At 36.7% G+C, this 21,473-nt stretch overlaps 1 protein-coding gene across 1 annotated transcript in view; it reads left to right on the forward strand.

The window, feature by feature from the left end:
- Positions 1–21,473, forward strand: part of NUP62CL (nucleoporin 62 C-terminal like) — a 76,022-nt gene that overhangs the window by 49,293 nt on the left and 5,256 nt on the right. Inside the window, exon 9 of the mRNA XM_053579649.1 lies at positions 1,516–1,582. Coding sequence (XP_053435624.1) covers positions 1,516–1,582 — 67 coding nt within the window. The remainder of the gene's footprint in view (positions 1–1,515; positions 1,583–21,473) is intronic.

Here is a 21,473-nt window from a genome sequence, read left to right on the forward strand (position 1 = left end):
ATAATTTCAAAATTCAAAATTATTTATTGTAAGACAATTTTGATGCAGAGATAAATCTATGTAGATTTAGACATGAAGCAGAGCTGTCTAGTCTCTCTGCTTTGAATTAATGTAAGAAGAGTGTCCTCAACAAAGTAAAAGGAGACTGTAATTCTGTCTTTATCCTTTTTCTCTACTACAACCTGGAATGTTTTATTTTATTTTAGTAATGGGTAGTAAATAGTATGAGTCTTTTTGTATTTCCTGACAAGGGTGATTGGGATATTTAGGATGAGTGAATTAAAGTGTAATAGCTGCCTTGATGGCAGAACAAAAGAAGCAAGAAATCAGTAACAACTCATCTCTTTATACAGCATAAATCCTTGGACACAGCAAGAAAAACATTTTTGAATAACAAGATTCCTGTCATTTACTGTAACCAGAACAGCAAAGCTTTATTACTATGGGCCATATACCAGGGTAGAAACATAGCAGCTATGTGTTCCAGTATTTGTGGTGATGAGATTTAACTACTTTTATTCCCCCTTTTAGGAGGGGATAGGAGAAACTATCTAATATCTAAAGTTTTTATTGAGCATGTTCTTATTATGTTTTATATTATTCAGGCACATTTTCTTACAAAATCCACAAAAACATTAAATGGCCTATATTATGTATTACCAGTCTTGCTAATATATTGATATATTTCTTTTTAGTCTTTTTGCTATGCTGGTAAAAATATTTCTTTTGTTTGAAATAATACTAGAAACATACCTGTACAGATATTGGTATTCTGTCTTCATTTAATATTCTTTCAGGGTATTTTCCCAAACTTTTGACCATTCGTTGAAAACTTGAATTTTAATGGCACTGTTAAGATTATGTCAGAGGTGACTTTACCATCGTAGAGACACTTAATCAAGTTTTAATTGATAGATTGTCTCAAAATTGTGGTGATATAAAATAGTCTTGTTGTATTCAGATTTGATTATTTCTTATGACTAGGCTCCTGGAAGTAGAATATACTGAGTCACAAGTTATTTATATTTGAAAACTTTTGATACATACGATAAAAATTTGCATTTTATAAGGTTGCATTAATTTATATTACTATCGGCTGTATACAAATGTACTTATTTTTCCCACATACTTGCCAAATGAGTATTACCATATTGAAAAAAATTGCTGATTTGGTTGACAAATAGTGCAATTTTCATTTTTTTGTATGAATTTATCATCTTGTGAAATTTTTTTTTAGTGTTCTTCATTTTTGTACTGTTGTAGTTGGTTTCTTATTGAATTATAGGTAGCCAATTTGTGACAGTTTCAAAACAATTAGATTGAACTAATGCATAAAGATGAGTATTACAAATATAAAATAACAAAAAACCCCATTAATATTTAATATATTCTCAGTTCATTTTTATAAGATGAAATTGAAAGTCACTTTCTAATTTCAATTTCTTATGTTTATTTTGTACTTACTTCTTCTTAAGAACAATCATAATCTGAAAAGTCTTGTGTGATTTTTTTTAGCTCCAGCAGATCTGCAAAATTCTGAACGTGCATATGGACTCTATGCAGTGGATTGACCGGAATTCAGGTGGGAGTTTATTTGTATGCCAAGCTCTATGTATTGCAAGGAGAAAAATGAGATATAAGTCAGGTTGTGTGCTCTGCGACCACACTCATATTAGAGTTCAATTGTAGGCTGTTGCTTAACTCACAGTATGTCTACATTAGTTGTGAAAATTTATAATTGCTTATTTTTGTAAAATGAAACACAGGATGGAATAGAAATTAATGAATATAGAAAGTGGATAGAAATAGAATATAGGGAGTATGTATAGAAGCAAGACTTGCATGTATCTTTTTATACAGTTTTGACCTGGAGGGGTCATATAAATGTTTTATATACTTAAAAATATATAATTAAGCCGAAAATAATCGGAAGAAAGACAAATACTAAAATTGAGTGCATACTGAAACCGAACAAATCTATATTACTAATTTATAAAATAGTTACTGAGATCAGGGAACTTTTAAACATAGTGTACTTGATGATGTGTCCTTACTAGGATGTAGTCCCTAAGGATAGAAAGAACTGCAAAGAAATCTTAAACTTTCTTAATAGTTTCAGAATTATAATGCCATTATGACTATCATTTCATATATATTATAGAGTAACGCAAATGCATAGATATATTAATGATAATAGTAATCAAGATTTTCATTAAAAGATCAAAAATATACAAGTTACGAGGTAGTTTTACTTGGCTGGGAGACTCTTGTGTTGGTTTGTGTACATATGGGTCTGAGTATTTCCTGCAGGGCAGGTCTAGTAGTGACATATTTCCTCAAAGTTTATGTGTCAGGAAAGGATTTGATTTCTCCTTCAAGTATGAAACTTAGTTTTGCAGGATACAAAACCCTAGGTTGGCAGTTGTTCTGCCTGATGAGACTGAAGATAGGAGCCCACTCTCTTCTGGCTTATAAAGTTTCTACTGGGAAACCAGCTGTTAGCCTGATGTACTGATGGGTTTACCCTTATAGGTCAGATGCTGCTTACACCTGGCAGCTTGTAGAATTTTCTCTTTCATTTTGACTTTGGCCTGAATAGTTACATTGTGTCTAGGAGATTCTTTGTTTGAACTGAGTCTTTTTGGAGTATGATAACCTTCTTGTAACTGTATGTCTGGGTCTCTGGCAATGCTTGAGAAATTTTAAACTATGTCTTCTGCTAGAACTACCATGATTTGGGACTGTTTCTTCTCCTTTAGGGATATCTGTGATTCATAAGTTTTTATGCTTTGCATAGTCCTGTATTTCAGATTGCTCTGCTTTCGCTCTCTTCTGCTTCTTTAAATGATTGATGTTAGCTTGAAAATCTTCAAGTTGAGATGCTTTCTTCTCCACAGTTTAATCGTTGCTGAAATTCTCTGCTGTGGTTTTTTTTTTTTTTTTTTGTAGAAACAGAGTCTCACTGTACTGCCCTCGTTAGAGTGCCGTGGCGTCACACGGCTCACAGCAACCTCTAACTCTTGGGCTTACGCGATTCTCTTGCCTCAGCCTCCCGAGCAGCTAGGACTACAGGCGCCCGCCACAACGCCTGGCTATTTTTTTGTCACAGTTTGGCTGGGGCTGTGTTTGAACCCACCACCCTCGGCATATGGGGCTGGCGCCCTACTCACTGAGCCACAGGCTCCGCTGTTTGTTTGTTTTTTGAGACAGAGTCTCACTGTGTTGCTCTCAGTAGAGTGCTGTGGTGTCACAGCTCACAGCAACCTCAAACTCTTGGGCTTAAGCGATTCTCTTGCCTCAGCCTCCCAAGTAGCTGGGACTATAGGTGCTTGCCACAACGCCCAGCAAATTTTGTTATTGTTGCTGTTATTGTTGTTTAGTAGGCCAAGCCAGGTTCGAACCTACCAGCCCTGGTGCATGTGGCTGGCACCCTAACCACTGAGCTACAGGCACTGAGCCTCTCTGCTGTGTTTTGAAACCCCCTGAAAGCCTCTTTTAATTCTTTAAGCTCTGTTATATCCTTCCTAATTATGTTCAGATCTTTGGTGACTTTGTCTTTAATTTCATTGATTTCTTGAGACATTTTTGGGGACTTCTTTTTGCTGGTTTTCTACTTTCTCTTCAATTCCATTTGTCTTATTTGCCATCCATATTCTGAAATCCATTTTTGTCATTTCAACAGTTCGGTTGGAATTTTCTGTGGTAGCTCCATTGTGATCCCCTAGGGGAGTTGATCTGTTCTGTTTTTTTCATGTTGCTAGAAGATTTTTTGTTGGTTCCACCTCGTTTGTGGTTTCTTTTCTGTTTTTCTTTACCCCTATCCTTCTCTTTCCCTTCCTCTTTACCTTTTCTTACCTTAACTCTAGGCTATTGGGTTGAGTTGACCCTATTCCCCCCACCACTGACTTCCCTTCCTGCATTATTTCTGAGTGGGCAACCTTAAACGGTAGCATATACTCATTTTTAAAATGAGAGTATCTATTTTCTAGGGAGTTTGTAAAGGATTAAAAGAAAGCAATGTCAGTAAATGGTAATGGCAGAAAGCGGTTACTGGTGGATCAGAATTTACTATGTATATGATGTGGAGTGAGATTAAAAAACGGGTCATGTGGTTCAAAATGTAGTTATTGAATTGAGTCTAGTGAAGGCAATTCTAGGTAGATTATCATTAAAAACCATTTACCTACAGAAGTTGCAACAACAGGTGAGATGAGGGAGAATTTCAGTAACTGATAAACACTGAGGAATGAATTTATATAAAGTTTAACTTAGTTATCTTTATATGTCTTTATAAAGTTTATCTTAGCATGTCTTTTGCATGCTTTTCTGTAGTCAGCAATGCTTCTTGAGTGAAGTGGGGGAGTGTCAAAATGTAATTTGAGTTATAAAGAAAATTTATGGTGATTTTTCTCTTGGTGGGAATCCTAATTGTCATAAATGAAATCTCAAGGGTTTCAACCAGTGTTCTCTTAGTAAAATTAAGGTTGTTAGCATTGTAAGGGACTACTATTTAAATGAAGAAACTGTGGCCCGGAGGGGTTGAATGACTTCCTTAAGAACACAGTTAATTAATGGCATAGCTAGAACCAGGGTCAGGTTTTCTTTTTACCAGAATGGTATTCCTACTTCTGGTATGCTTTGCATCATGGAACATACAAACAAATCTTAGTCATGTATCTAATAGTAGAGGACAGAAGTTTTCAAAGTATGATAGTACTTGGGGTGGGATATAAATTTAAGGTGTCTTGGTAAAGTTCTCAGTCAACATAGGATAAAAAGAATAACAGTGGAATGTAGTGATTACCAGAAGTTGCTTTTTTGCTAAAAATTCATTTGACCTGGAAAGCTGGTGAAATTTCTTATAGGTTCTCAACTGACACAAAGGAGGCCATAATAAGGAATGGGGGAAAGCCTGGTAGGCTCCTTTTTGCCATTCTCACCTAAGGAGGCTTTCTTTTCATGTTAGGAAATGACACGATGAAGAAATGGAGAGAGGCAGGACTTAATTATGCTGTCTAAAAGAGGTCTTTGTGTTGTTTTATTTTGCTTTTCATTAATTAATTGGATCACATTTACTGAAGTGGTATATAGACTGGTGAGTTTTAAGATTAAACTCAATGAATCCATGAGTTCACATTCAAGTATTAGCTATAGAAAAACTAATGAATGTATCATTTTAAGACTACAAATATTTTTAACTAAAGAAAAATCATGAACTTATATATGAAGTCAAATCTTTATCTTAAAACATTTCTGAGAAATGATTTTATGATTTAACATCTTTAACGTTGATACAAATATTTTTCCATTGTAAAACATGAAAACATGGCAACTGTTACACTAATAGGAACATATATTTAACTAAAAAACAGCTCTTTAAAAGTGATTTGATAATTAAACATTATAATTTAAATATTAAAATATTACAGTCTCTAATCAACTTTTCAATATTCATGAATAAATTATAAAGAACCAGGCCCCTTTCTTCCTCTAACCTATGTGGAACCAACAGTGATGAGACTGAACTAGAAAAGAATCACAGATAAGTATAAAAGTATTGAGTTAAGGAGTGTCTGAACATGTGCAGATAATGGCCAATCTCAAAATTTGATATTTATCCATTGTTTAACATTATGTGTACCTCTTTCCCCCCTGATTAGTATAGATAACTGAAAGTTAATAGTAACTATAGTCAAATACCAGTTTCCCCTTCTGTCTTTCTCATTGTAAAAATTTATAGCATTATTTCGAGTTTGGCTTTATGGCAATGCTGCAGTCACACATCTGTCTTCTGAGTTGGCAGTCACTAAAACTGCAGCAACTCCAGCTCTTCTGGGACCACTTATAACAGAGTTGCCAATCCATCTGAGCCAATTTGTTAACTTGTTTTAAGTATATGGAGCTACTTCTCTTAAAGAGGGAAAGGAGGGTGAAGGATAGGCATTTTCTGTTTCTTCGTATACCAAACTATTGTTGTGTTTGTTAATATTTATCGAACACCACAATAAAGGATTGGGCAATGGAAAATCTTATACTTGTCATTATTTGAAAATATACTGAATGTTTTCATGGCATTTTACTTCTTTTAAAAGGTGTCTCAAGGCTTCAAGATTTAAATATATTTCATCCATAATCATTACAGTCTCACATGGAATAGAACCACATAGTTATTTGATAGCTGCTCACAACATGTGTGCTGTTATATAGGAAAGAAAGAGTTATGTAGAGTAACTTAAAAAGACATAAGAGATCTTATAATGTTTTCAAGATATAGTCCCATTAATACCGGGCTAAATGTCTATGAATACCTTATTTTTTTTTTACATAAAACATTCTTAGCTATCTATCATGGTATAACTAATTCTTGTATAAAATGCCTTTAGGATCATTTTAGAGAAGCAGCTTTGTGTGATAGATCATGATCATACTTCTGTTTTTACCCAAATAGTATTTATTGTTTGAGGAGAATGTTTTAAATTAGACTTTTTGGTGTTGGATTTTTTTTTTCAAGAAGTATTGGTAAAACCAGAAAGATTTTTAAAATATTACTTTCAGTCCTCTCATATCTGAAGAGTAGCAAATTCTAAGATGCCAAAAGGTGCCTTTGAATTTGAATTAAAGTGTCTTCTTCCTCTTTCATCTTCTGCAATAAAATCTGATTTACCAATCAAGGTCGTTTCTTTACCTCTTATTTTTCTAAATTCTTAGAGAAATTTTAGTTGTGTTGGTTGATTGGTGAGGTCATCTCTTGTGTTTTTCAGTATAATGTTCTGCTTCAGATACTTGAGAAGCAAATGCCCTTGATCTGCCAGAGGTGTGCCAGCAGCACAAAGACATCTCTGTACATGAGGCTCATTTTTAGGGTCTCTTATGCTCAATAGAGACACTTGGTTCTTCCCATTGCCATTAATTGAAAGGTATTTTATGTCTTTTCATTGTTTAATGAGCCACTTACTTATCTCCGTTCCCCTTTATAGACAAAACAGATTCATTGTCACACCTTTATCCCTTGATTCTAAAGAACTTAGGTACTAAGATTAGAATGTAACAAGTCTTCAGCTTCTGTTAGGAAGGAGTATGTGATGGTTAACATTCTCAGAGCTCCACTTCCCAAACTTCCTTTTCTGTATGTAAATCCAGATTTGAAATACACTCAATACATCTGCAGAATTAGATTTCTCACTAATCCTACTTATGTACATTTTGTGCCCAAGTGAATTTCCTCAAGCTGGAGAGCCTTCCCCAGATGAATTATATGTAACATAATTTAAATCACTCCCAAATAGCAGAATATATATTGTTTGTGAGAAAGATAGGTTTTTCCCCAAAGCAATTTTCTTCCTGTTAGTGACTAAAAAACAAATACAGTACATTGGAACCTTACTATAATGCTGTTTTGGGGCATATGCTCAGTGGCCACCTCAGATAAAATGACCTGATGGATTTTCACAAATTAAACCTCCTCAGATGGAATTCAGATAGACTTGCTTCATTCTGAACTTCAGCGTTTGAAAGGACAACAAATAGTGGTCCTTATGCTTTGGTGCCAGTTAGCATAGTATGTTTTGTTTAAAAAATTCACAGCACTTGACAAACAGGTGCACTGTAATAGAAAAATCCATTAGATAGGAGTCTAGTATAAATTCTCACTAGCTTTGGCCTTTGATAATTTACTTAACCTTCCTGAGTTTTTGATTATTTGTTCCATTTCAGAGTATTGTAGGAATTAAAGTAAGGTGTAAAGGTATTTTGAAAATTAAAGTGCTGTATAATTGGAAGGTGTTACTTTTATTTATTTTATAGAGAAAGTTTTATTTTATTTTACTTTTTATTTCAAAATATTACGGAATACAAATGTTTTTGTTACACGGATTGAGTCAGAGCTATAAATGTGCCCATCACCTGAATAGTGTCGACTGTACCTGTTAGGTGGGATATTACCTTTTCCTTCTGCTTGATTTCCAATGACTTTTTCTTCCCTCTATGTATTCCATCTATGAACTTGTGTGTGCCCATCAGTTAGTTCCAGTTTATTAGAGAGTACATGTGGTGTTTGCTTTTCCATTCTTGAGATACTTTGCTTAGGATAATCTCCCATTCCTTCCAAATTACTGCAAAAGGCATTAACTAATCCCTTTTTATGGCTGAATAGCACTCCACAGTATACATATACCATATTTTGTTACTCCACTCATGAATTTATGGTTATTTAGGTTGATTGCAAACCTTTCCAATTGTTAATTGTGCCGCAATAAACATTCGAGTGCAGATGTCTTTTTGATAAAATTAATTCTTTTCCTTTGGGTAGATACCCAGTAGTGGGATTACTGGATTGAACTGGTAGGTCTACTTTTAGTTGTTTGAGAAATCTCCATACTGTTTTCTACAAGGGTTGTACTGATTTGCAGTCCCACCAACAGTGTATAGTGTTTCTTTCTCTCTGCATCTGTGCCAGCATCTATTGTTTTTAGACTTTCAATAAAAACCATTCTAACAAGGAAAGGTGATATCTCCTTATGGTTTTAATTTGCCTTTCTCTGATGATTAGTGACATTGAGCATTTTTTTCTATGTTTCTTGGCCATTTGTCTATCTTCTTTTGAAAAGCATTTTTTTCATGTCTTTGCCCACCTTTCAATAGGGTCATTTGTGAGGTTTCACTCATTTGTTCAAGTTCTTTGTGGATTCTGGATCAGATATGTCTATTGTCAATATCTTCTCAGAAGGTATTATTTTAGATCCAAGTTGAAACTACAGAGTAGTTGTAACTGCTATATGCTGAGGCACTGTGTTATTCAGTGTAGGAGGTACAAACATCAATGGCACCTCTGCCTTGAACAGATACAAGGTGAGTGGGCGGGGTATGGTAAAGGAAAGAAAAACATCTTTAGTTGGTTTCCTGGAAGAAATTTGAAATGACATTTGAATAATCATTACTATTTCAACAGGACAACTGAATGAAGACCACTTAAAATGTAATATTAAAATAATTCAATTAGTGTGTTCCCTTCTGCCTCCAAGAATTCAGAATACTTTCTCTGTCTTTTCTTTTTACACCCTTTCTTGAAATGTATTTTTTATTAATTTTGTGTGAAGGTTAGTGCCATACACAGTGTCTTTTTACCACTTTAATGTCTCAGTGGCAAGACCAGGATGTGAATTCTCACGGCAGAGAAGGAACTCTGTACATCTCTGTCAGCACTCTTGTTTACACTAGTGAGATAGTTAGCACTAAGCAGTCACATACATTTATTTTGAGTATTCTTGTAAATTTTTATAAATTGGATATCTTCTTAAAAGTAACTATGACTAGTGGGACAATAGTTTCTGCCTTTCTGTCTGTGTCTCTCTCCCCTCCTCACCCCCTTCGCCCCCCTCTCCTCCTCTCTTCTCTCTCTCCTTCTTTCTCTCCCTTTCTGAATGAGAAATAAACCTTAATTATGTTAAGTTCCTAAGATTTCAAGGTTATTTTTAAACAGCTGCCTAACCTAACTGGTATAGAAGGTAAAGTCTACAATAACGAAAACCTCAACATGTAGTGTTTAGCTTAGCAGGCACACAATGAGGAAATATATGTGAAGGCTGAAAAGATGGCTTAAGCAGTGAGAACAGATTTGGTAAAACTTGCCTGACATAAATTGAAGGTCATATTATGTAGCTACTGAACTTGTACTTTTAGAAGAGGTTGGGAATCAAAACCTTATTTTGTGTGTGTGTTGGTCTTTTTTACCGTTGGTCTTTTCATATGTGTGTTTACTTCGGTACAGTTTTATCACATGTGTAGGTTTATGTATCAGCCATCATAGTCAAGGTACAGAACACCTCCATACCACATTCGTCTCCCATCCACCACACCCCCCAATTTCTAATTCCTGGCAACCATTAATCTATTCTCTATTTCTAAAAACGGATCATTTCAAAATATTGTATAAATGGAGTCACACAGCATGTACGTTTTTGGGATTGGTTCTCCCTCCTCAGCTAGTTCCCCAGAGAGTCATTGAGTTGCCATGTGTTTGTTCCTTTTTATTGCTGAGTAGTATTCCATGGTATGGGTTTACCACAGTTTGTTTAACCATTTACCTGTTGTAGGATATCTGTGCTGTTTTCAGTTTTGAATATTATAAAAAAAGCTACTATGGTAAACATTTATGTACAAGTTCTTGTCTCAACACAAGTTTTAATTTCTCTGGGATAAATTTCAAGAATGCAATTGCTGGGTCATACAGTAGTTGCATGTTTACTTTTATAGGAAACTGCCACATTATTTTCCAGAATGGCTGTACCATTTTAACATGCCCACCAGCAATGTATAAGTGACCAAGTTTGTCTGTGTCTTCATAAGCAATTAGTGTTCTCAAAGTTTTTCATTTTAGCTCTGGTGGGAGTTGTGTAGTGATATCATTGCAGTTTTAATTTGCATTTCCCTGATGACCAATGAGGTTGAACATCTTTTCCTGTGCTTGTTTGCAGTTTATCATCTTCAGTGAAATGTCTGTTCCTGTCTTTTACCCATTTTCTAATTGAAATCTGTTTTTGAGACAGGGTCTTGCTCTGTCACCCAGATTACAGTGCAGTAGTATCATCATGTCTCATTGCAACCTCAAGCTCTTGGGCTCAAGCAATCTTCCTGCCTCAGCCTCCCGAGTTAGCTGGGATTGTAGGCTTGTGCCACCATGGCTGGTCTTGAACTCTATCCTCAAGTGATCCTCCTGCCTGAACCTCCCAATGTACCAGGATTATAGGCATGAACCACTGCACCCAGCCCAAATTGTTTGTTTTATATTGTTGAGTTTTAAGAATACATTGCATGGGCGGCGCCTGTGGCTCAAGGAGTAGGGCGCAGGTCCCGTATACCAGAGGTGGTGGGTTCAAACCTGGCCCTGGCTAAAAACTGCAAAACAAACAAACAAAAAAAGAATACATTGCATGTTCTAGATGCAAGACTTTTGTCATATTTATGCTTTGCAAATATTTTCTCCCAGTCTGTAGCTTATCTATTCATCTTCTTAATAAAGTCATTCACAGTCAGAACAAAAGTTTTAATTTTGATAAAGTTCATTTCATCATGGACTTATTTATATTTCCTTTTATGGATTGTGCTTTGGGTACAAAGTCTAAGAACTTTTTGCCTAGCCCTATTTGCTGAACCTTTTTCCATGTTTTTTTCTACAAGTTTTATTAATTTACATTTTATACTTAAGGAAATGGTCCATTTTGATTTAATTTTTGTATAAGGTAGAAAGTTTAGATCAAGTTGGGTTTTTTTGATTTTTGAGTTATCCAGTTGTTCCAGTGCCGTTTGTTGAAAAAGCTATCCTCCCTCAATTGAATTTTGCAGCTTGTCAAAAATCAGTTTTGTTTTCCATTCTTGAGATACTTCATTTAGGATGATAGCCTCCAGTTCCTTCGAAATTGCTTTAAAAGGCATTAATTCATCCTTTTCTATGACTGAATAGTACTCCATGATTATACATATACCACATTTTGTTAATCCACTCACCAACTGATGGGCACATAAGTGCACAGAGGCAATTAAAAGTCATGGGAAATCAGCAGAGGTGAGGGGGAAAGAGGGAAGAGGTAAAAGCCCACCTAATGGGTTTAATGAACTATTTAGGTGATGGGCACATTTACAGCCATGAACCCATGTTTCAAAGATATTTTTATCCCCTTAATATTCTGAAATTTAAAAATATCAGTTTGAGAAAAACAAAGATCATTTTACCACAAGGACATTTGCACCAGAATGTTTATTGCAGCTCAATTCACAATTGCCAAGATGTGGAAGCAACCCAAGTGCCCATCATCCCACCAGTGAATTAATGAACTGTGGTATATGTACACCACGGAGTACTATTCAGCCATAAGAAAATATGGAGACTTTACATCTTTTGTGTTTACCTGGATGGACTTGAAACACAATCTTCTTGGTAAAGTATATAAAGAATAGAAAAAAAAGTATCTAATGTACTCAGTACTAATATGAAATCAATATATAAACAAATACACACCCAAGCAAAAGAAAAAAGACAAGTGTAGTCTAGCAAGGGGAAGGGAAGGAGGAGGGAGAGGGGAATGCAGAGGAGGGATGGTAATAGGTGGAATCTCACCTAATGTACCCAATGTGAAGGTGTTCAGCATGCCCCTGGTGATGGGCTCAACTACAACTTGAACTTTACCTTAGAAATGAAAATAATGTAACCTAAATATTTGCTTCGTAGAATGTGTTGGGTAATATTCCTTCTTTTTCTATATTTTGGAAGAGGTTTAGTAGTGTAGGTACTAGTTCTTCTTTAAAGGTTTGGTAGAATTCTGACGTAAAGCCATCTGGTCTTGGGCTTTTCTTTTTAGGGAGATTTTGTATAGTTGATGCTATTTCAGAACTTGATATAGGCCTGTTCAACATTTCCACTTCATTCTTGCTAAGTCTTGGTAGGTGGTGTACTTCCAGGTATTGGTCTATTTCTTTCAGATTTTCATATTTCTGAGAGTAGAGTTTCTTGTAGTATTGTTAAGGATTTTTTGTATTTCTGAGGGGTCTGTTGTTATTTCATCGTTACCATTTCTGATTGATGAAATTAGAGATTTTACTCTTTTTTTCCTGGTTAGGTTGACCAAAGGTTTATCTATTTTATTGATCTTTTCAAAAAACCAACTTTTGGATTTATTGATCTTTTCAAAAAACCAACTTTTGGATTTATTGATCTTTTGTATAATTCTTTTGTATTCAATTTCATTTACTTCTGCTCTGATTTTGGTTATTTCTTTTCTTCTGCTGGTTTTGGGGTTGGAGTGTTCTTCCTTCTCCAGTTGCTTGAGATGTCCCATTAAGTTATTAACTTCCTCTCTTTCAGTTTACTTAAGGAAGGCTTGCCCCGCTATAAATTTCCCACTTAGGACTGCCTTTGCAGTATTCCAGAGGTTCTGGTAATTCGTGTCTTGATTATTGTCTTGTTCCAAAAATTTGGTGATTTCCTTTTTGATCTTCTCTATCCTTCAGCATAAGGTTGTTTAGCTTCCATGTTTTTGTATGGGTATGTAGGTTCCTGTTGTTATTGAGTTCAACTTTTATTCCATGATGGTCTGAGAAGATGCAAGGAATAATTTCTATTTTTTTAAATTTGCTGAGGTTAGATTTATGGCCCAGGATGTGGTCGATTTTGGAGTATGTTCTGTGGGCTGATGAGAAGAATGTGTATTCAGTTTTGTTGGGATGAAATGTTCTGTAGATGTCTGTTAAGTCCAGATGTTGAATGGTTGAGTTTAAATCTAAAATTTTTTTGCTTAGCTTCTTTTTGGAGGATCTATCCAGCACTGCTAAAGGGGTTTTAAAATCTCCGACTACTATGGAACTGGAGGAAATCGAGTTGCTCACGTCTGTTAGAGTTTCTCTTATAAATTGAGGTGCATTCTGGTTGGGTGCATAAATATTAATAATTGAGATCTCATCATATTGAGTATTACCTTTAACAAATATGAAGTGCCCATCCTTATCCTTCCTTATTTTGGTTGGTTTAAAGCCTATTGTGTCTGCCAACAGGATTGCAACACCTGCTTTTTTCTGCTTTCCATTTGCCTGGAGTATAGATGACCATCCCTTCACCTTGAGTCTGTTTGTCTTTTAATGTAAGATGCGATTCTTGTATGCAGCAGATATCTGGCTTGAGTTTTTGTATCCAGTCAGCCAACCTGTGCCTCTTTAGAGGACAGTTTAAACCATTCACATTAATTGAGAATATTGATAAGCCTTTCGAGAGTCCAGTGGACATTTTTAATCCTTTTGCGACTGTGGAAGTTGGAATTTGATCAAAATTTTCTGGGTGGGTTTACTTTTGTGGTGGAGGATTACGCTGGTCTTTATGGAGGATAGGTCTGAGAATATCCTGGAGAGATGGTTTAGTTATGCCAAATTTCTTCAACATGTGAATATCATTGAAGTATTTAATTTCTCCATCATAAATGAAACTCAGTTTAGCTGGGTACAGGATTCTGGGTTGAAAGTTATTTTGTTTTAGGAGATTAAAAGTCGATGACCATCCTCTTCTAGCTTGAAAGGCTTCAGCAGATAGATCTGCAGTTATTCTAATATTCTTCCCCTTGTAGGTAATGGTTTTCTTTTGTTGGGCAGCTTTCAGAATTTCTTCCTTCATATTAACTTTAGTGAAATTGATTATGATGTGTCTGGAGGATGTCTTATTTGGGTTGAGTCGTGCTGGAGTTCTGAAACTGTCTCCTATATTAATTTCAGCATCTTTTGGTATGTCTAGAAAGTTCTCCTTCATAATCTCATGGAGAAGAGACTCTGTGCCTTGTGAAGCCACTTGGTCGCTTTCGGGGATCCCTATAAGACAAAAATTGGTTTTCTTCTAATTATCCCAGAGCTCTCTGAGAGAGTGATCTGTTTTTGCCCTCCATTTCTCTTCCTCCTTGAGAGTTTGGGAGCGTTGGAAAACTTTGTCTTCAGTGTCAGAAATCCTTTCTTCTGCTTGCTCCACTCTGTTACTGAGGGATTCGACTGTGTTTCTCAGATCTTTGAGGGCTGCAACTTCTTGTTTCAATGTGTCAAAATCTTTGGTCATTTTGGTCTTTTAATTCGTTGAATTCTTGAGACATCTTTTGGGTTACTGCTTGGAATTCTAATTCAATCTTATTTGCTATCCAGATTCTGAATTCAATTTCTGACATCTCAGCTATTTGTTTGTGCATGGGATCTTGTGCTGTGTCTGCCCCATTGATCCTTGGGGGAGTTGATCTACTCTGAATATTCATATTGCCAGAGTTTTTCTGTTGATTTCACCTCATGATTGTTTTTCACCATTGCCTGTGGCTGTCCTCAGAGTTGGGGTGGTTTCTCTCCAAGATAAGACCCCAGTGGGATCACTCTATTGTTGCTGGATCTTTGTAGGGACTGACCCTGTGTAGTTCCTCTGGGGCTGACCCAGCTAGGGAGTTCTGGTTGTGGAAGCAGCTTCAGCGTATGACACACCCGGATCCAGCAACAGGGCGGGAGGTGGTGCGCACAGTTCTGGGAGTGCCTGGCACTCAGTGACTTTGGCACAGAGCACCCAAGGCTCCAGCATTCTCTGGCCAGGAGAAGGGCTCTGCACAGGGCTCCAGAGGGCACACAGCTACCAGTATCCCTTGCCAGACGAGCGGGCCAGTGTGGAGGCAGGGAGGATATAGGAGGGATGACGCGGGGTTGCGCAGCTCCCACAGTTTTTGGTCAGGGCATGCAGAAGCCCGGTGAGCATGGGTTGCAGGTCAGGGGTCGCTGCGCAGCTCTTATGGATGTCCAGGCGGTGCCAAGCCCAGGAGTTTGAGGTTGCTATGAGTTGTGACACCACAGCACTCTACCCAGGGCAACAGCCCAAGGCTCCAGTGTGCCAAAACCAGTCTCACTCTGCCCCTAAGGGTTAAGGCTATAAGGCAGCTCGGTCCCCGCCCTTAGGCTGCTCAGTCACTAGGTTACTAGCTCCCACCCGATCCTTGCTCTGGGACCCTGAGGGTGGAGCTTGCCGGGGCAGTTCTCTCACAATGGCTCCCTGCGGCCCAGCTCAGCGGCTCAGTCTGGGGCCCTAGACAATGCCCAAGGTTCTCCGCACTCCTGCTCAAGCTCTCCCAAGGCAGTTCAACTGAGTGCCAAGTCCAAAAACACTGAAACAGTTCATAGGTAAGGCCTTTCCGGTTTGCAGTCTCACTGCTGCTTGTACTTACCATTGCCGGCGGGATTAGGTCAATCGAACACACGCAACCACTTGCCAGTTTTCCACTGTTTTTGTCCTCCTCTTGGGGTCCAGAAGTCCCTTGCTGACTCCCTGTATCCTCAAGGGATGATTATAGGCAGAACCCACCAGCCAGAGATGCCTGGAGTCTTAACCCCCTCAGACTCACCGTTCCCAGTTGCAGGGAAACTGTTACTTGGCTGCCATCTTGCTCCCGTAACCTAAATATTTGTACCCTCATATTAATCTGAAATTTAAAAAAAAAAATGACAGCAGAATCTCGGTGCCTGTAGCTGAAACAGCTAAGGTGCCAACCACATACACCAGAGCTGGCAGGTTCGAATCCAGCCAGGGCCTACCAAACAACAATGACAACTACAACCAAAAAAAAGAAAAATAGCCAGGCGTTGCGGTAGGCACCTGTGGTCCCAGCTATTTGGGAGGCTGAGGCAAGAGACTCCCTTAAGCCCAGGAATTGGAGGTTGCTGTGAGCTGTGATGCCAAAGCACTCTACCCAGGGTGACAGCTTGAGGCTCTGTCTCAAAAAAAAAAAAAAAAAGAAAGCAGATTGAAATAAATGTAAACAAGCCTAAGAATATAAACAATTGAATGTTGTCAATATGTGCTGGAAATATCCTGTGAGGCAACATTAGAAAATGTCATATTATAATTAAATATCTAATTCTGAGATTAGGAAAAGAAATTCAGTATTTTAATTACTTGAAAGAATAGTACAGGCAGTCTTTTATGGTAATAATTTTAGCATTGTTTCTGATTTGAATTCGTTCACCTATATCATCCATGTTTGATTTTTTAAGTCCAAATTTAATGCAACAGAAATGTCATCTCATACAACTAATCTAATCAATGCCTACCTGGACTATCAAGTGAATCTGACTTTAAATTTACAATTCCTATAGAAAATGTTATAGAATTCTATATTAAGTTAATTAAGTAGTTTATCTTGAATCTTTTAAATTAACAAATTCTATAATATTTAAAGCCAGTCTATATTTTAAAAGTATAATAAATTTTTGTGATAATTGGTATTATGGATATCATAATTGGCATCTAGATACCATAATTTCAGTTGCTTAATAAAAAGTTAAGATTTAAAAAAAATAGTTTGGCTTGTTTATTTATTTATTTATTTTGAGTCAGAGTCTCAAGCTGTTGCCCTGGATAGAGTGCCATGGCCTCATAGTTCACAGTAACCTCAAGCGATCCTCTTGCCTCAGTTTTTTTATTTTTAGTAGAGATGAGGGTCTCGCTTTTGCTCAGGCTGATCTCGAACTTGTGAGCTCAACCTATCCACCCGCCTTGGCCTCCAGAGTGCTAGGATTACAGGCGTGAGCCACCACGCCCGGCTATAGTTTGGCTTATTTATGTGGGTCTTTTTCCAAGGCTTCTATTCCATGGATTTATGTATATTTCTTCAAAAAATATAGCAATGTATTCATTACTCTAGCCATATAGTAAGACTTAATATCTGGTAAAGCAATTCCTTCCACTTTGTTTTTGCATAAAAATTTCCTCGGATTTGATAGGAATTGCATTTAAACTGTAGATCGATTTGGGGAGAATTGATATTTTTACTATGTTGAACCCTCCCAGCCATGAACATGGTGTTTCCCAATTTATCTAGGTCTTCTTTAATTTCTATCATTAGTATTTTGTAGTTTTCATCATTCACATCATGTACATGTATTGGTTTTGTTAGACGTATATCTTAGTATTTCATTTACTTTGCAGTGATTGATAATGGCTTTGTGTTTCAAGGTTTTTTTTTTTCTTTTTTTTTTTATTGTTGGGGATTCATTGAGGGTACAATAAGCCAGGTTACACTGATTGCAATTGTTAGGTAAAGTCCCTCTTGCAATCATGTCTTGCCCCCATAAAATGTGACACACACCAAGGCCCCAAACCCTCCCTCCGTCCCTCTTTCTGCTCCCCCCCATAACCTTAATTGTCATTAATTGTCCTCATATCAAAATTGAGTACACAGGATTCATGCTTCTCCATTCTTGTGATGCTTTACTAAGAATAATGTCTTCCACTTCCATCCAGGTTAATACGAAGGATGTAAAGTCTCCATTTTTTTAATGGCTGAATAGTATTCCATGGTATACATATACCACAGCTTGTTAATCCATTCCTGGGTTGGTGGGCATTTAGGCTGTTTCCACATTTTGGCGATTGTAAATTGAGCTGCAATAAACAGTCTAGTACAAGTGTCCTTATGATAAAAGGATTTTTTTCCTTCTGGGTAGATGCCCAGCAATGGGATTGCAGGATCAAATGGGAAGTCTAGCTTGAGTGCTTTGAGGTTTCTCCATACTTCCTTCCAGAAAGGTTGTACTAGCTTGCAGTCCCACCAGCAGTGTAAAAGTGTTCCCTTCTCTCCACATCCACGCCAGCATCTGCAGTTTTGAGATTTTGTGATGTGGGCCATTCTCACTGGGGTTAGATGATATCTCAGGGTTGTTTTGATTTGCATTTCTCTAATATATAGAGATGATGAACATTTTTTCATGTGTTTGTTAGCCATTCGTCTGTCATCTTTAGAGAAAGTTCTATTCATGTCTCTTGCCCATTGGTATATGGGATTGTTGGCTTTTTTCATGTGGATTAATTTGAGTTCTCTATAGATCCTAGTTATCAAGCTTTTGTCTGATTGAAAATATGCAAATATCCTTTCCCATTGTGTAGGTTGTCTCTTTGCTTTGGGTGTTTCAAGTTTTTATTGTTAATATATAAAAACACAATTTTTATGTGTTCTTATGTTGTTTGATCTTGCTGAACTCAATTCTTGGAGTTTTGTATTTGTGTGTGTTGTGTCTGTGGATTCCTTGGGATTTTCTATATAGGCAGTTAAGTCATCTGCAAATAGGTACAGTATTATTTCTTCCTTTCAAATCTGTATGCCATTTATTTTTTTTCTCTTGCCTTTTGCACTGGCTAGAACTTCCAGTACTATGTTGAATAAGAGTTATGAGATCAGACGTCCTTGATTTGTTCTTGATCTTATATGGAAAGCCTTCACACTTTCACCTTTGGTGTGATGTTAGCTATAGGTTTGTTGTAGATGCCTTTTATCAGGTTGAGTTGATTCTCCTGTGTTCCTAACTTGCTGGAAGTTTTTACCTTGAATGGTTAGTGGATTTTATCAAGTGCTTTTTCTGCATCAATTGATATAATCATGTTTTCTCTTTTTTAACTCATTGATAATGGTGGATTATGTTATTACATTTAAAATGAATCAGCTATACATATGTGGAATAAGTTCTACTTGGTCAATGTAAGCATTTCACATTGTATATTGAAGCAGTACCCTGAACCCCATAAGTGCATCAATGTACAAAGTTATGATTTAATAAAAATAATTTTAAAAACAAAAACAAAATAATAATAATAATAATTCCTTTTAAGCATTATAGGAGTTGGTTTGCCAGTATTGTGTTAAGAATTTTAAATGTATGAGAGATTTTAAGTGTTCATGAGATTTATTGGTCTGCAGTTTTGTTTGTTTTTTGTACTATCTTTACCTGGTTTGGATAGTAGGATAATACTGCCCTCTATTTTTTCGAAGGATTTGTAAAGAAATGGAGGGGACGTGTAGGAAGTTCCCACCTAACAAGTACAATGTAGGGGTATATAGCACACAACCTGGGTGAAAGACTCAACTGCAGCTTGGACTTTACCTTACAAACACAAACAGTGTAACCTAATTGTATGTACCCTCATATTAATCTGAAATAAAAATAAAGAAATAAATGGTAAGTAAAAGCCCACACTTGAAAAAAAATAAATGGTATTCATTCTTCTTTAAATGTTTGGTAGAATTCTTCAGTGAAACTATCTGAGCCTAGATATCTCAGTTTGGGGACTTTTTAAATTGCAAGCTGAATTTTTTCAACGTTTCTAGGACAATTCAGATTATGTATTTCATCTTGGGTGAGTTTCTGTAGCTTGTGTTTTTTTAGGTTCTATAATCCTAGCACTCTGGGAGGCTGAGATAGGCAGATTGCTTGAGTTCAGGAGTTCGAGACCAGCCTGAACAAGAGCAAGCCTTCATCTCTACTAAAAATAGAAAAATTATGGCTCAGCGCCTGTAGTTCAGTAGCTAAGGCACAGGTCACATACCCTAGGGCTGGCGGGTTTGCACCTGGCCCGGAACTGCTAAACAACAATGACAACTACAACAAAAAAATAGCTGGGCATTGTGGTGGGCACCTGCAGTCCCAGCTACTTGGAAGGCTGAGGCAAGAGAATCACTTAAGCCCAAGAGTTGGAGGTTGCTGTGAGCTATGATGCCACAGCACTCTATCAAGGATGACATACTGAGACTCTGTCTCAAAAATAATAATAATAAAATAAAAAATAAAAATAGAAAACTTTGCCAGGCATTATAGTGGGCACCTCTAGTCCCGGTTACTCGGGACACTGAGGCAGAAAGTTGGCTTGAGCCCAAGAGTTTTAGGTTGCTGTGAGCTAAGTTGTTGCCACAACAGAGCAAGATTTTGCCTCAAAAAAAAAAAAAAAGAAAATCATTTCTTTCAGATTGGGTCTGTTTTCTGGAATTAGATTTCTGCTGATTTCCTTCTCTATGTTACCTCTATTCTTTCTGGAAATCCTCTTATTCTAATGTTTGATTCACTAAACCAATCTGAATTTCTTTTTCCTCATATTTTCTCTTTATATTTCTGTTACATTTTCTGGGGTATGTACTCAACTTTTTTTTTAAATTTCAGGTTAATTTGAGGGTACAAACATTTAGGTTACAGTCTTTACGTTTGTTAGGTATAGTCCCTGTTGTAGTTGTATCTCACCCCCGCGAGGTGTGCCATATACCCCTACCTCATACCCATTAAGTGGGAGCACACCAATCCTCCTTCCTACTCCTCTCTCTCCCCTCCCTCCTTCACCCTCCCCCCAACTTGAATTGAATTGAATTTTTCTTTTGTGTGGGCGTATATTAGTCCTTTCACTGGCTTCATATTAGTATTGAATACATTGGATATTTGCTTTCCCATTCTTGGGATACTTTACCAAGAAGAATGTATTTCATCTCCATCCAGGTTAGTATTCCATGGTATATGTATACCACACTTTATCCATTCCTGGGTTGATGGACATTTAGGTTGTTTCCACATCTTGGCAATGTGAATTGAACTATAATAAAGAATCTAGTGTAAATTTTCTTATGATAAAATGATTTTTTTTCTTCTAGGTAGATGCCTAGTAATGGGATTGCAGGATCAAATGGAAGGTCTATTTTGAGTTCTTTGAGGATTCTCCAAACTTCTTTCCAAAGTGTACTCAACTTTTATTACCATCTTTCTTTTGATCTTTGATTTCTGACATAATTTTTATTTTGCAATAACTCATTGTGTTATTTTCTGATTATGTAGTTGTGTGTGTGCTTTTTAAATAGCATTCTGTTATTTCATGAACTCAGTATCATTTCTCTGAGGTTATCAATGATTTTTTGAAATATATCCATTTTATTCTTTCTGGGTTGTTTCTTACAGCTTTCTATACCTTTCTGTTTTCTTTACCTTTTTTGTTTTTATAAAAAATTTTTTTAAGTGGGGCTTATTAACTTTCAGGGTAATTTGGCTAGACCTTTTCATTGGAGGACCTCTGACTATTATGTTTAGCATTTTTACTCCTCAGGTGGTATACTTGGAGGAGAATCTTCCAGCTCCTGGTAGTTTTAAGCCAGTGTTCTGGAAATTGTTGGAGAAGG

Source organism: Nycticebus coucang, chromosome X (assembly GCF_027406575.1).
Source record: "Nycticebus coucang isolate mNycCou1 chromosome X, mNycCou1.pri, whole genome shotgun sequence".
In the NCBI taxonomy this organism is placed as follows: Eukaryota; Metazoa; Chordata; class Mammalia; order Primates; family Lorisidae; genus Nycticebus; species Nycticebus coucang.